The sequence below is a fragment of the Cyprinodon variegatus genome, unplaced genomic scaffold, assembly GCF_000732505.1.
Source record: "Cyprinodon variegatus isolate N-32 unplaced genomic scaffold, C_variegatus-1.0 Scaffold165, whole genome shotgun sequence".
Classification (NCBI taxonomy): domain Eukaryota; kingdom Metazoa; phylum Chordata; class Actinopteri; order Cyprinodontiformes; family Cyprinodontidae; genus Cyprinodon; species Cyprinodon variegatus.
The window spans coordinates 752,883-768,747 of NW_015150618.1; the positions used below are offsets into that span (position 1 = coordinate 752,883).

The following is a 15,865-nucleotide window of genomic DNA, read 5'->3' on the forward strand; positions in this document are numbered from 1 at the left end:
ACTTGGCAGTGTTCACCCAGCCCTGCGATTAATACCTTATACAGGCAAACCCTCTTCCGATGACCTTGACATGTCAAATATTCTCATTTTCACCAAGAAGGAGCAGTTGTTCAGCAGGATCACAGAGCTGGAAAACTGCTTGCTGGGAGTATTAGAGGGGATCTGTGTGCACAAATGCCACTGGACAGTGCTGAGGGTAATGGAACCCAATGCAGGGTTTAAAAAAAACTATTATTGTAAGAAATATGGAGGTTTATACGGGGTTAAAAAACTGAAATAGCAGCTAAAATTAAGAATTTTAATCCAACCTTACCAATTTAAGCAATTTAATTTGGTAATTGGATGAAACATTCCAAGATGTCTGCATCTCCTCTGCAAATCTGAGATACGGTGTAGGACAAAATTTTTTTTTTTGTCTCCTAAATGTTTCAGATCATCAAACTAGTTTCAAATAGTAGGTAACCTGAATAAATGTGAATGGCATTTGATTATTTCATTTAATATGAGAAAAAAAGCTTAACAAAAGTCCTGTGTTCAGCTACATCATTCTTATTACTCTCTGCTTCTTCATTGTCTGTGTTAACTTAAAAGCAGCCCACAGCATGTTGCTGCCACTACCATGTTTCACTGTGGGAATAGTTTGCTCTATGGCATGCTGTTGTCACACATTTCACAGTCACACAATTTCTTTTCAGAAATTGAAACCAGGACTAATTGTGTCATTTGTTGAACTATGACTTTCTTTAAATAAAAGAAATGTTTGTTATTTTTGTTTTTTTTAGAATTTCCAAATAATAGTTTCCATGTTGACAGACTCATCATCTTAAAAGATGTGATCAAGAAACTGAATGAAAGATACACTCCAAAGCCATTTACCAACAGGGACAAACAGGATAAAAGTATCACAGCATATCTTTATATAGAGACAACACTAAAAAAATTAACTCTCACAATCTTGTAAATCTTTCCCAACATCTTGAGGGTTTTTTTTCCACAATCCTACGATTCTGTCGACTGTGCATCATTTTCCTATACAGTTTCTTTCTTCCACTTATTTTTTTTTTTAACAACTGAATACATCTGTCTGGAAATACCCCTTTTCTTTATGAGGTTATTCTCATTGCTGAGGGCGTCACTGCTGAGTACTATCTGCTGTAAAACTGTCATTTTAGATAGTCTTCCATTCGTTGATGAATTCGTTGAACTACATCATAACATCTTTGTGAAAATTATTTCACACAATTTTAGAGAATTTTGCTTTTGTTTTTTCATTCACTGTAAACCAAAAAAAAAAATGTTAACAGAATTGTGCCATTGAGAAAATTTATTATTTTTGAACTAAGGTAATTAAACCCCTAAAAGTAGAATCATGTAGTCGATTAAATTTCCCTGTATTTTTAAGACTTGACAAGCATAGTTAGAAGTAAAAATGACCTCCCCTCGCCACTGAATTCACAAAACATCTCCAATCTCAAAGAGAAGATAAAAAAAATAGAATTTTATCCTCAGTTAGCTCCTCCCTGTCTTGCATTTCAACTTTGCTCAAGCATATTAAAGGACAGTTTGAGCTATGTGGGAGTTCAGATTTGACTGATACTTGAAACGGACCTCTGCTGCTATGCTAATATCACCATATAGGGTGATGGGGAACAAAAAAAAAAAAAATCCAAGACAGAGTAATGAGTTGAGGATTCCAGGATTTGTTCAAACCGAAGAAGAGATGTTGAAGGTGCAGACTGAGCCACAGCTGTCCTCTGACTGCTCCTGCTATGGGCGTACAGCTCCTGCATCGATCCAAGGAGACACTCAGGCCTCTAACCTGCTGAGTGCTCAGTTCCAGCGAACAATGGAGTTCAGACCGTGTCAATACGCCATCCTATTGAGTGCCCTCCGTTTAGCAGCAAGATTGATGAGGTTAAGGCTCCCAGCTGGGGAGTCAAATGGTGTCAAAACCAAGGTGTTGCTTTGGATAAACAGCTCCTCTCTACAACACCAGGCTGAGAGTCACTGGCACAGGAAAGCAAATTCAAAAGCACACAGGGTATGCTACTGTGGTGGGTGTTGTTGGGTCGCTTCATAATGCTGTTGAGAATATGAAGCCAGGGTAAATGATGCTTTGTAGACAGGAATGCACTGCAAATCCCCCAAGACGCTAAATGATGTAGAAGTGGATTTATTACAGTAGGTCCCTATAAATCTAAGGTTGGCCGGAACTCCAGGGAGAGGTTAATGGATTACAAAGGGATGTGGTATCGAACCTTCGAGAAGTTTATACACCTCATCAATATGTGAAATGCTATTGATCATTCAGACCTTGATAAATTAAATTCATACACTTGACAATGCGTGGCAATAGCTTGCCAGGCACAGGAAAGTTTAATTTTCACCCAGACAGAGAAAATTTGTGGAGTAGAAGTTAAAGTCATCATCCTAAAGAGTTAACCTTAAATTTACATAATGCAAATCTTATGGAGATAAACTGCAATGCATGAGGTTGTGAGCTTGTTTTCTTAGTTTGGTGGGTCAGAGGTCTCTCCAGGATCATTAGGGAAACAGGTCTAAAGTGTTTAAGGCTGTTGATGAGCTCGCCTGGGTGTTTGAACAAGGCAGGATGTCTTCCACAGCACTGGAACATTCTTCAAAGTCAGGGGTTTAGTTGTGGGTTTAGTAGTGATGAAAAGGTTTAATAGTGATGAAAAATCACACGTCCACACAAGCCTTTGTGACTTTGTGGCTGACACCACAAGAACTTGCAGCCTTGATCAAGCGCAGTCTTTCCATCTGCCTCTTAACCTGGTTTTCAGACAGGAAGGCAGGTCGTGGCGTAGGTAGGGGGTACAACTGAAATTAGGAACTTCCAGATATTCCTATCTCTGATTTAGGAGCTATATGGTGTCCCACAATCCTTTGTGTGACAGAACTTACATGCACAGCCTACCTTCCAAAGTTTAACATGTACTTTGATGTCCTGTACCTCAACTGTGGTACAGGCCGCCAACAACAGCTCTCCAGTCGTCTGTTCTGAGCAGACTTCAGCTGTAGCCCGTCTTGGTGATGTCAGCCTTAAGTTCATGCTGCCAGCTCTTCTTCCGGGTTCTCTGGGGTTTCCTCTTCTGCCCCTGCTGCATGACATAAGTTGCTGGATTGCTTACGGCAGGGGTGTCAAACTGGTTCCAGAAAGGTCCGTGTGGCTGCAGGTTTTCTTTCCAACCAAGCAATAGCACACCAGACTCCTATCATCTCATCAAGTGAGTCCAATCTGAACATGATGACATTATGAAATGACTGGAGTCTGGTGTGCTATTGCTTGGTTGGAAAGAAAACCGGCAGCCACTCGGCCCTTTATGGAACCAGTTTGACACCCCTGGCTTAGGGCATGCCCTACCAAAACCCCATCTCCTCTTCTGCAGAAGGAAGTCTGTGGATCCTTTCCCAAAGGTTGGTGTTAATGGAGGTATCAGGCCAGCAGGTCTGAAAAATCTAAATCCACACCATGTTTCAAGTTTTATAATGGAGAGCTTTGGCTGTTTGCTACGCTAGTAACTTATTTTACACTTAAGTAGCCAACAGCTACTTTTCCTGAAGACTGTAGTTTCTAATTTGACTTGCATCATCCATGTGCAGGTCAATTCTGTAATGATGTCCGTAAGGACTAAAGCTGTCTGGATTCAGCATAGTGCCGTTCCTACGCATCATGGTTGACCCTGCAAAAGGTGAAGGAAGTGGAGGTAGGAACAGAAGCTGTTTGCAGTATTTGGATTATGCTGTGGAGCTAGGAATGCAAATGATTGGAACTAATCTCTGTCTTTCTTACGGAACTTGGATTACACACCCTTGGTGATTCTGTGTTGGTTTCAGTAAACCCTGGAGGTTATTACTGTGCTCATCCACATGGTTACAAAAAACGTTGATTTTAAGAATCATGACCACATTATTCGGACTGATTATGTTCAAGTCTCTTTTGTACCAATACATACTGGAATCCTAATCTAGAAACGTTTTGCATCTCCAGGGAGTCATGAATATTACTTTAAAAATAAACAAACTTCTGAATCTCCACTTCAAGAGGAAACTAAGCATAACACAGACTACATCTTTGGATTCTAATAACATGGGTTTTGGATAACGTCACAGACCTTTTTTGATTTTGCATTGATGAAAAATGTTGGGAAAGTCCCATCTAATCATTTTTACATTTCTTGAATGATTAAACTGGACAGTATGGAACTGAATCCAAAATGCTTGAATATAGGTAAATATGGTCTCAGCATTTATGTCGGTGAACTGATTAATGGGTAAACTCAACATCCAACAGCCAAAAAAAAAGAAGAAAAATAAAGTTTTTTAAGGTAATATTTGTGTGAAAGAAGTCGATCTGCAGTGTAACAGGCTAAGTTGAGTCTTAAACGCAAGGTTCAAACCCTGGATATAGCAAAGGCCATCCAGTGCAGGTTGTAATGACCTGCTGTGGCGTTCCCTAAAGGGAGCAACCGATGTGATCCATTCATCTGTGTGACATAGAGCAAGATGTAACCACTGTTGATCGACCTACAGTTTTAAAGGTTCAGGCATTTGATCTCAAAATGTTTCAGTCATTTCTGGGAAAAAAGCTGAGAAAATGGTGGAAGTCCCTGCTTGTCATGGTTTCAGACCACTCAGTAAAACATGAGTCATGGTTTTACAATCAATACACACATATAGCAGACTGCTGTTCTCATCTGTAGCATTTTACAGCATCTTGGAAAAGTATTCAACCTTTTAACATTTTAATAAGTTAAAACCAGAAATCTAAAGTCTTGCTAAGGTATTGACAAAAAAGTGCACAAGTTAGCTTTTTTTTTTCTTTATAAATCCCTGAAAAGTTTGGATTGAATACATAATAAATATTTCTTACCGACACCACAAAATTTTTGTCCACTCCGATAAGGTGGGAGAATCTTGAAAATAAACATTTTTGTGGCAATGAGACCCAAATTGAACTTTCTAGAGTAAAAGAAAAATGATGTTTGAAGCAAAACCATCACTGGAAATCACCTTGAAAAAAACCCTCACCCACAAAACACGGTGGTGGCAGCATCATCCTGTTGGGAGTGGGAGGCTCATCAGGGTGGATGGGGATAGATCAATATAAATACTGGGCAATATTGAGAAAAAAATAATCTTGCTTTATTATATAAGTCCTATAATTAATTACATTTAATTATAAAAACTGAAATATTTTTAGGACGCAGAAATATATGATATTCTTTGACTAAAAAAATATCTTGCAGATTTACTCAAAAAGAAGTGTAAAAACTCTTCAAATTCTCTGGATTTTAACCTCTAAAATAGTAACTTGATTTCTTAGTATGCTGTTACAGCTTTTAAAAGAATAAGCCACTGTTTTTGTGGTGGACCACTTTTATTACAGTTATTGATGAATTTTATACATTTTTTTAAGGTTCCCCTCCATACAAAAAACTCAAGATTTTACAGCAAACATACTATTCAGTGTTTAATTACAGGATAAAACCATCTGCTGTATTTTTGCACGTAGGATTCCACGTGACGGGGACAGAAAGGCTGGCATCCCTTCCTCTCAGTGATGGACTCTTCTTGTTAGCTTGAGACACATTGAGTAATTCAATAACTCAAGTATTCATTTATTACTTTCCTTTTCAATCATGGGGCATTTTTTTTACTTCCTCATCCACCTCCACATCAAGAGAGAGGGAGAGAGAGTGAGAAAAAAGAAAGTAATACCAGTTCTGCAACTTCCATCTGTGGCAGCGCTTTTGTCTTACTGCAGCTTAATTACAAAATATTGTTGCCGTTTTCTGTAAAGATTACTCACCGTGGGAGGCCCTACCTAATTTGGACCGCAGGGTTTGTCACAGAAAATGATACGATGCAACTGGGCTTCCAGTATTAGATTTCCGCTTTTAGCCTCCTTGACATTTCAAGCTGCATGAACTAATACATCTGTTATTTGTTGATCATTTGATTATTAACATACTTCACAAACCAAATCAGCTGCCCTGCTGGAGACGCGGATATAGCTCCTGCAGACTGTCTGGGTTTTTTCTCGTCTGACTCGCGTGCAAACAAATGCTTGCAAAGATGCGGGATTCAGCCCTCGGTGAAAAAGGAGAGCACAGAGACAGAGAGAGAGGGGGGGAACATTTATCTTCCCCCAACCCTTCCTCCTCTGAGCATATGAGCACTCTGACACCTGCATGGAACAAAGCCCGTCATCACATTCTAATCTCAAATTTCAGGGCTTTTATTTCACCCAAATGCCACCCTGCTGGCCTTGTGAATTATTGACAGACTGACACCGATGCAAAAGGACACATAAAAGAGGCTAAAAGCTTCAGGCCTGGAAGAGCTTGTCCTCTCCTATTGCCATCAGCAAGAAGAGCGACTCGGCTAAAGCCTCACAGGAAGATCCCTGTAACTTTGAGACTGAAGCAACATCTGCTTCCTGACCAACGGATGGGCAGCTTTGGTCTAATTCAGTACAGTTACAAGACTGCTAGGGTAGAGCTGGTAATAATTGGATCATATCATTTAAATTAAAAGCTAGAAGTCAGGCATGGTTAGTATTAAACAGCCGCCTTTTAAAGCTGTTGTGATTTTTCCATTACTTCTAGTATTTCTCCCCCATGGAGAGAGATCTACATAAGACTGCTTAGCATGCGGCTTGATTTGTATGATCAAAAGTAAATTGTAGGCAATCTTTTATTCACCAACACCTCCAATATCTGTCAGCTGTTAATCCTTTAAATATCCACACCTACTCCTCGTTTTTCTCAACATCAGAATTCAACAAGAAGTAGAAACGGAAGGAGAGGGTGGTTTGAAATCAAAAGGTGTGATCAGGGAGGTATGTAGAGAAACGAGGCAATTTGAGAAGTGAGCCTTTTTATGCTTCCTACTTGTCGGCTAATCAATCTCGCTCTCATTGCTGGCACCCTCGGGCCGCCTAAGTTTGTCCACCTGTTCATTAATCTGTCCATCTCCGCCTCGTCGATCCTGCGTCTGCATGCTCAGAACCTCGTCCTCCTCCTCTACATGGCTAACATCATCCTCTTCGTCTTCGTCCTTCTTTTCCTCCTCGCCCTGCACTTCCATGCGGACCTGGTCTAATGGCGGTGCAGTGCAGGTGTCTCCGTTAATATTGTGGGCTCCATCTGGCCCTCCCAGCGCATCCTGGGGGATGTGGTGTCCATCTTTGACTGGGGACGAGTTAGCAGACTCGTTACTGACGGGGGAGATGTCGCTGCTGCTGTTGGTGTGATTAACGGACGGCAAGCCGGTCGCTGAAGGTGATTTCAGAGGAATTTGCCACGAGGGGATCTTGGAAATAGCAGGAGTGGAAGGAAACTGTCTCCTGTTGGTTTGATAAAAAAAAAACAAGCAACAACAACCACATTAGCATTAATGACAAGTTCATTTAAAACCTCATTTTGATTTGGAAACAGTTTTTCTAAGAGGTTATCATCATTATTAATCATCATCTAGTTGGAGTTATTTTAACTGATTATTTTAACTGATTATTTTATCCACTGAGACAAAACCAAACTCTTTGGCTTCTGTTTGAAAGGTGTGATGTGTGGTAGAAATACTGCAAATAATGAAATAGTGGTGGAAGTTTCATGCTTTTCTACAGCAGGAAAAGGTCTGGTTGATTGGCTTTCATGAAGATAACTCTCAATATGAAGACACATCTAGAATGGAAGGATTTCTTTTGCTCAAGCACATCTAGGTGTTAGAAAGGCCCAGTTATGGTATAAATCTGATTTCAAGCAATAATCTATGTAGAGATGCTGTCCATCTAGTTGGACAATCTAGAGAAGAAAATTTGTTAAGATTTCAGTCTTAATATATGCAAAGTTGGTGGACACATAATGGAAAGGCTTTGCAGTTCTGGAAGTCTGCCTTAAGTGTCACAAAAAGGTAATCGGAGCAAACATCTTTTTTTTTTTTTTTTATTTGTACAATAATACATGTTTTTTAGGCAATGTGCTCTCTTTGTAAGACAATCATGACATGACTTCTATAGGAAAGCTCAAAGCGTATGGATACCTTTGCAACACTTATAATTACAATACAGTGTATTTTTTTTCTTGTAATAGCTAGATGTTAACCACACCTGGCAAAGATGATTTTTTTCCCCTCCAATTATCCAGAATGAAATTTTTAAGATCAAAAAGATGCTGCAGATTGGAGACTATTTGGATCAGTAGAACAGAAAGGTAACAAGTTTGGAGACAGATGGTGAGCATTTATTTTATGATTCAAGCCTTTGTCATGAAAATTACAGCCGGAGACGGGATGATGTTTGGAAAGCAAATGACAAAAGGATTATTACTGATTAAAATTTAAGAGAGGAGGGGAACAAAACATGCTCAACCAGACAGTTCTTAAGCAATTTATGTCCTTGCTGGTTTTCTGATGTACATTCTTACTTCAGGCCTCATTATGGTCACGGATGCATAATCATGCATGCTAATCGACCCAACTGAGCCGATTAGGAGGAGCAGAAATGTAGGATGGCTAAAGAAAACAGTGCAAATAATTATCACTTCAATAACATTAATATTGACTCTGGTATTAATATCCATTTTTTATAAAAAAAAAAAAAAAAAAAAGGAAATTTCAACTTATAGTTTTATTTTTTAATCACATTGGTAGTTTCCCATTCCTTTTTAAAAATATAGTCATACTCTCTATTGTTAATGTCAGTCCATAAAGAAAACAAACAGAAAAAACCCGATGATTCAGCTGAACGATACACTACGTATGAGTCAAGTTGTTAAATAATAAAAAAAAGATTTAATCAACTTTGCAGCCGTGAGAATATGTGCTTTGCTGTTTTCTGTTTTTGTGGAAAATGTGCAGTGCATAATCAGAACCACTACATTAGAGTTTAGTACGCCTGACGGCTGTTCTGTTCATGGCATCTCTTTCGTTAGCCTCAGCCCTGCAGCCATTACATACATACCTTAACAGGTTTTAGACATGCACTGCTTTTCTCTGATTTAAAGGCAATTGAGCGTTCAGTATGTACAGTATTTAAACAAGCACATTCATGCTCCATTTTTACGTTTTCCACAGCAATTTTACAAGGTTGAATTTAGTAGTCCTTACAAGCTATTCTGAGAACACCTTCGCTTTTATACCAGCATTGAATTACGAGACAGAAAAAGAACTGCTTGGTTGGTTCCAATCTGATGACAGGAGCTTACTTTATTTACAGTAGTTTAATGGAAAAAAAAAAAAAAGCATAACTTTTTTTTTTTTGTTTTTTTTTTTGTTTGGGACCTGTAGGCCTTTTTCTGACTTGTAAGGTTTAACACACATCCCACTTTTTAGAACGTATTAATTATATTCAAAAAATATAAATACATTTTTTTTTGTTTTTTTGAACTTATTTTTGTAAAATCATAATTTTTCTGTTATCATTTTCTGTCCATAGCTTAGAGTGACATCAGTTTATCACTTTTTGTTGCTAGATATCTACTCAAAACCAATAGAATGACTTTTATTTAACATTTAGTGTTATATTGCAATGTTTGTTATGAAATGTGATTATTCTACAAGCATGTTTCACAGCGTGAATTTTGTTGCTCTTTAAATGAAGGTCACCTACCAGAGAGGATGATTAAAATCAAAGTTCTTTTTTTTTTTAAGCAATACATGTCATTTGTTATTTTTATTTTGAAAGTTAAGTGAGAAAAAAATTAAATAAAACAATTGGGGAGTAGATTTTTTTAAGTCACATCACCCAGCCCTACTTTGTATTTTCTACTCTGAGGTGCTGATCAAAAAGTGAGTAGTTTAGTGAGAAAATAAAAAATGGGAGTAGATATTTAAGAAATATCATATGTGGCATACAATAGTGGCTCAAATAATCCTTGCAATTCCTGTGTCCTGTACTTTGGAAGGATAATTAATAGCTCATATTCACATCAGAAGTGAACCACAGTGTGTTTAGTGGTGAACCGAGACTAGGGCTGATCAAGTTTTTCAAAAAATCAAAATTGCAATCCTTTTCAACCAATATTGCGATTTTATTTTAATTTTTTCATTGCACTAACCAAAAGCCTGTAACTGTTGAAACTCCAGGGTTTAATTTCCTTCATTGCCCTTTCTATTCAAGAGTCCATTGTTGCCCGGCTTTGCTATAATTTTCTTTACTGTGTATAAAAAAAAGTTAAAAACAAACCCCTGGACTTTCTTTTCCAAGTTTGAAGATGTTTTGCTTCTCATCTAGAAAGCTTTCTCAATTCAAAATGTCTTACAAAATGTCTTTACCGTAACTTTCCTCCACTTTCATGCATGGATCTGTGAACTAGCTCCAATCTTGTCTTCACCTCTTCATGTTGACATAACCACCTTAAGGTCCAGGTCTTACTGGTTCCACTTATTGCTTAGGCATTAAGTGGATATGTTGCAAATGATCCACAAAGATTGCTGCGCAAATGTTCAAACGTACAAACCAGTTTAGTTTTGCCCATTAAAATGTGCAGATTGCATGTTCTACTAACAGTTTAGTATATACCTTGAAGAAAGAAGAGGTTCCAAGTCATGCAGCTAGACACAATAATATGTTATTTAAAAAATAATTATTATAATACTAAATAATATTCACATAACACTTAAGAGAACTAATCCATCTCTAAATAATATGAAAAAAAAAACGTAAAAAATTATGAAAATCACTTAAGTTAAATATAAATGACTTTTATAAATCATGAGTTTTCTGAAATATTTAAGTTGTTTTTGTCTGTTGACTCCCCCACTGCTTTATTCACATTATATTTCATTTTATCGAGTAAAAAACATTGAGGAGATTCTGATTAAGATATGCACATTTTAAGGAGTTCAGCCTGACCGCACTTCTCTTTGACGACTTTTTGGTGTTTTCATAAGCATGTCATATTTAAATTCCGTTCTTTTTTATGTTTTGTGCCCAGTGCTTGTACTTTACTATAGTTATTTCTATTGTTAGTTGTGGCCACAATGACCGCAGATATTTTTTTTTCAGTTGACACCCAACTTTCAGAGGAACTTAAAAACTGCTGCTGTATTTGAGTTTCTGATTCGGAAAATCGCTTTACACATGGTAAATGTTTACATTTGCATATCCTCCACCCATGAATTTGCAAAGTTTGTTGATCAGAATATGATATGCATATTGATGAAGGAACATGCGCAAAAAGATGTTTGCAAAAAAAAGAGGTTTGTTGCTTTGAAAACCCAAAAGGCTTTCCACTTTCTTTTAAGATGTGCTCTGTATGTACAAACATGTCTGCACAAGTTTTAAGACATGGTAACCTTCTGAAGATTAATTCCTAAAAGCATTACCTCTAAATTAAAACACAATTAGCGTATTTCTCTTGTTAAACATAATTTGACCAAAGTTACGTAACCTGCAATTGGTCCAGTTGTTACATTTAGACCAGGGTTCATTTAAGTTTATTCACACCTGCAATAAAGGTTCAAGGTGGAGAACAAACAGTGTTACGTTTAAAGCAGACCAAACATGAATTTCGTGTGAAAGATCCAAAGTAAACAAATCTCCAGAAAATTTGATGCAATCAGGTCAATATGGACCAAAATACCTAAGAAACGTTTCTAATACCTTGTGGAACTTATGTGATTAAGAATTTGGACATTCTTCATTTAAAAATAGATACTAGCCATAAATAGCAAGTACCTCATAATGTAGCTAATGAGGAATACAATTCCATATGGCAGCAAAAGTACACTGTGAATACTTTAACCACAAACCTTTAACCACAATTTTACCCAAAGAAGTAAAAGAATAATAATGTGTTTTCCTTAAAACTTTTAAACTTTGAGTGAAAATATGAGATGTTCAGGAAAGCTTAACATGCAAGTACACATGAGTCCAGCAAATGATCTCCATAAGTATATAAAGTGTTTATATTTTCTCATTACATAATAAGGATTCCTTAACTTTTTGGAAGCTTAGGAAACATGCAATGATGTTAAAGTGTGTATTTATGTGGAAACTATAAATTTATTTTATCAAGGAAATGGTACTTTGCTCTTGCGTCACTGGCACACAGTTCAAATGGACTGCATTACAGAAATCAAAAAGGCCACAAGCTAAGAGTCCTGACTCTTCGAAAACACACACACCCACACTTGTTCTGCTATATGTAGTGAGGACCATGTGTTGACTCCCATTGACTTCCATTGATTTTTGGTCATTTTCAACCCTTTCTATGCCCTAACCCTAAAACTAACCCTAAAGCTAACCAATACCAATGCATACATCACCCTAACTTAAACCCAATTGACACCTTAGCCCTAAACCTAACCGTTAGCAAAATGGCTTGTGAGGACCAAAAAAATGTTCTCACTCTGCAACAAGTGGTCCTCAATGTGATGGTGAAATTGGAAAAATGGTCCTCACTCTGACGGCTAGACAGGTACACACCGTCACACACACTCACCCACACACACAACCTTTCCCACACACCTGAAGGCTGTTTCATGTGACAGAGGTCTGGATAACTTTGTTACCTGCTGAGCAGTAAGCCCTTCAAAGAGGCAATCTCAGCCTTCAGCTCTCCAACTGTTTGGCTGTCCAGGATGCGGTTGGTTGAGGATGATGTCTGTTGGACAAACCCCAGAGAGACACAGACACAACTGTCAGTGACACAGAAACACACACGTTCCGTTCAGGTCACATGTACGGTCACGGAACAAAGTCCCTTCGCTGCAGGCCCTTTAACAGTTCAACCACATGAAATATTTAAAACGTATTTAGTGAAAGGATGGTGCAAGTAAACAAATATGGCAAATGCAAATGCTAAAAGCCACACGTTTTCCTGCAGTCAAGCCATGAGTCAACTTAGCAACAGCTTTCTGTTGGGGATGACAAGCATACCCACTTCAGCCACCTTTCTGAAGTCAGGAAGTCCTGTGAGGGTGAATCGGGCTGTTTTTACATATTTTTCCATATTACCCAGAAAAGATTAGGTCAGTGTGCAGTGTTTTGGATAATGACAATGAAGGGGGGAACAATGGGCACATTTATGAAGACAGGCAAAAGCACTGCCGTGTGTTTTGTTCTTTTTGCCTTTTATCAAAGCTTTGAGTTATCACGCACAGAGGAATACATTTGTGTAGCATGAAATGCTACAGGGTATTATGAAAAGGTATTTGAATGGCAAATTACAGGTGAAAATCTGATGCTGAACTTTCTTTTTAGGTAAGGAATGGCCTAAAGGTTCTCAAAAGAAGAGGCAAGAAAATTTTAATTTTCATAAAAGCCTAAGGAGAAAAGGGGATAAATGTACAAAACTTTTACAACATACCAGACTAATGATATATTTTTGATACATTTGTTGTCTTATATTTATTGAAACAAAAATCCCCAGAAACTATGACAAAAACCAAAACAGGGTAGAGTTTAAAAGTAGGTAGAGTCTCTTCAACATGATGCATTGACAGCCAGTTACACAAATCTTAAATCCATTACTGTATTTACTTATGCAAGACAGCTAGCTTGTAGTTTGTGCAAAATAAGAGCAATAGTTATAGTTATAAGCACATCTCTGGCCTAATCATAAAAACCCCCAAGAAGAAATAAGCATATGCGCTTTTGTTAGCAATGCTAACTGTGCTAATCGAATTGATTATGAACAAAACATCCTAAGCACCTCTTAATATGTCCTCTGCAATTCCTTTGCCTTGCCATAACAACAAAGCTATATAACATTGGCTGACTCTCTCACACACAGTATGATATTGCCTCTAGTCTTATATGAAAACTGATATTAAAGTTCCTGTATAAATACAGTAAAGGAATTTTAAATAACAGTGAATCAAAATGGGTCGGCCAAACATACAGCAGTATTATGGTTAAAGGATATTTGTGACGAAAAGCAAGAGCTGCCAAGTGCAGAGCCCACCCAAAATAGAGGCTGCAGCAAAGCAGTATGTACATATAGTTGCTTTTATCACATCAGTTTTATCAGGATTAAGCATTTCATCTTTTAAAAAGGTTGTCTTGGTTTTGCATGGCGTCTGCTGCCATTTCATTTGTTACCATGATTGGCTAAAACCAAATTTTTGGTGGGCGGGCACTAGGTGTTGCTTTACCCAATTAGCCTAAACCTTGTGAACTTTTTTCTGAAAGCTTATTCAGCAGTAAGAAAGATTCTTCCAATAAAACATCCCAAAAACAACCCTCACCCTATGAATGGATTGCAGTGAGCAGATGTTACCTGACCAAGATGGCAAATTGCTTTTAACTGCTTGCCTACTCGCCTAAAACAAAAAGCACAAATACATAACCGAGCTAGTCGATAGGACGACAAGACCAGAAGGGATTAGAAGTAGACGAGGGAAAAACTGGGATAAAAGAAAAGTAAAAGCTGTAATTAAGACACTCCTGACTCACCAGAGGAAGCTTGTTAGGAAGCGTGGACCCCCTATCGAGGGGAGTGGGATAACTTGGACTCTTTCGCTTGTAATTAAATCTAAGAGAAATTAATTGAATCACATCTGAAAGGGATCAGACTCATTTACAGCGGATAGAGGGAGGCAAAGGAGAGAAGACGAATGATAGGAGTTTCTCTCTTTTTTTTTTTTTTGGTGGGGGGGTCTTATCGGCTCCTAAACCTCTCCGATAAGGAGCCATATTTTAGAGGTGGTGCATGGAGGCTTGCTAAAGACACTCTTATTACAGCCGTCACCTCATTAGAACCATCTTAATCCCTTGCCTCCCCACGGCACCCATATAATAAGGCTCAATTCTGCTTCTCCCTCATTTTCCCTTTAAACAGATTAATAGCTTTAAAAAAAGAGGGAGGAAAAAAAGGCCAAGGCAGAGAAGTACTTTGATTTCTAAAAAGAAATAAAATGTTCCATATCTATATATTTATACCGTCTACCACTGGAAAGAAAGTTTTTAAGCAGACGCGATAACCGCCATCTACATTTATAATGTGCATTATCCACTGAGCAGCACCATATAATATCTCACATCAAGGCTTGTCACACAACACTAACTCTGACATATGTCTTATTAAGTCTGAAGAAACCTAATTAAATGTTGGGCCAGGACTGGATTTCAGCTCTGAGATACATTATGTCAGTATGGATACAAACACATTGTACGAGGATCATGTGCTAAGTGCACAGGGTGCTTGGGTGAATGCTGAGAGCTTGAGTATCAATGACTGCGGAAGAGTTAAGAATGTAAAAGGCTCACCTTAAGTGTTGATGAGCATCCAGCAGGGCCACTAAGTGAAGGTTGAAGGTTGAAACGTTTACCAAACAACTGAGCGAAATGTTTATACTCTACTGCAGTTAGAATGTAGAGCACCTTTTAAAAATGCTTCTGAGGAGAGAAACTCATAATCTATAAGAAATTCTAACTTTATTGAAAATATCCGTTTTTTATGGTGGATTAAAGTCATCTGTTTTCCTGATTTTATTTATTAGCACTCTGACCTGTAACCTTTGCTCAGAAACTTCAGTTTTCTACTTGTGAAACCTGTAATGTTGCATTGTGGAAAAATTTTATATGCATATAACATGTTAGTTATATATTTTTATATAAAGATTGTTAAATACTTCAGTTTCTTGTACATGGATAGCATATTTTTAGGGTGGTTCTTCATTAAGCAGTTTCTTTCTTGGATAACTGCATTGGCAGAGGTGTCTTTCCCATTGCCTCTGAGTACATTCCTCATTTTTATTTACCATAGAAAGTACTCCTGGCATCTTATGCTTAGCTGGGTCTTTTTTCCTGGACAGAGCTCTTGTTGTTGTTAACTATGTGTCTCCTTTCTTCCTTTTTTTTTGGCTGGAGAAGTGTTTCCTTCGTCATTAGCAT

The 15,865-nt window shown here is 37.8% G+C and overlaps 1 protein-coding gene across 1 annotated transcript in view; it reads right to left on the reverse strand.

Annotated features, from left to right (window-relative positions):
• Positions 1 to 5,378: 5,378 nt before the first annotated feature.
• The window catches only part of pex14 (peroxisomal biogenesis factor 14), a 73,510-nt gene continuing 63,023 nt past the window's right edge, over positions 5,379 to 15,865 (reverse strand). The window contains exons 8-9 of the mRNA XM_015378162.1: positions 12,541 to 12,632; positions 5,379 to 7,372 (exon numbers count right to left, since the gene is read on the reverse strand). Of these exons, the coding sequence (XP_015233648.1) occupies positions 6,925 to 7,372; positions 12,541 to 12,632 (540 nt within the window). The 3' untranslated portion in view covers positions 5,379 to 6,924. The remainder of the gene's footprint in view (positions 7,373 to 12,540; positions 12,633 to 15,865) is intronic.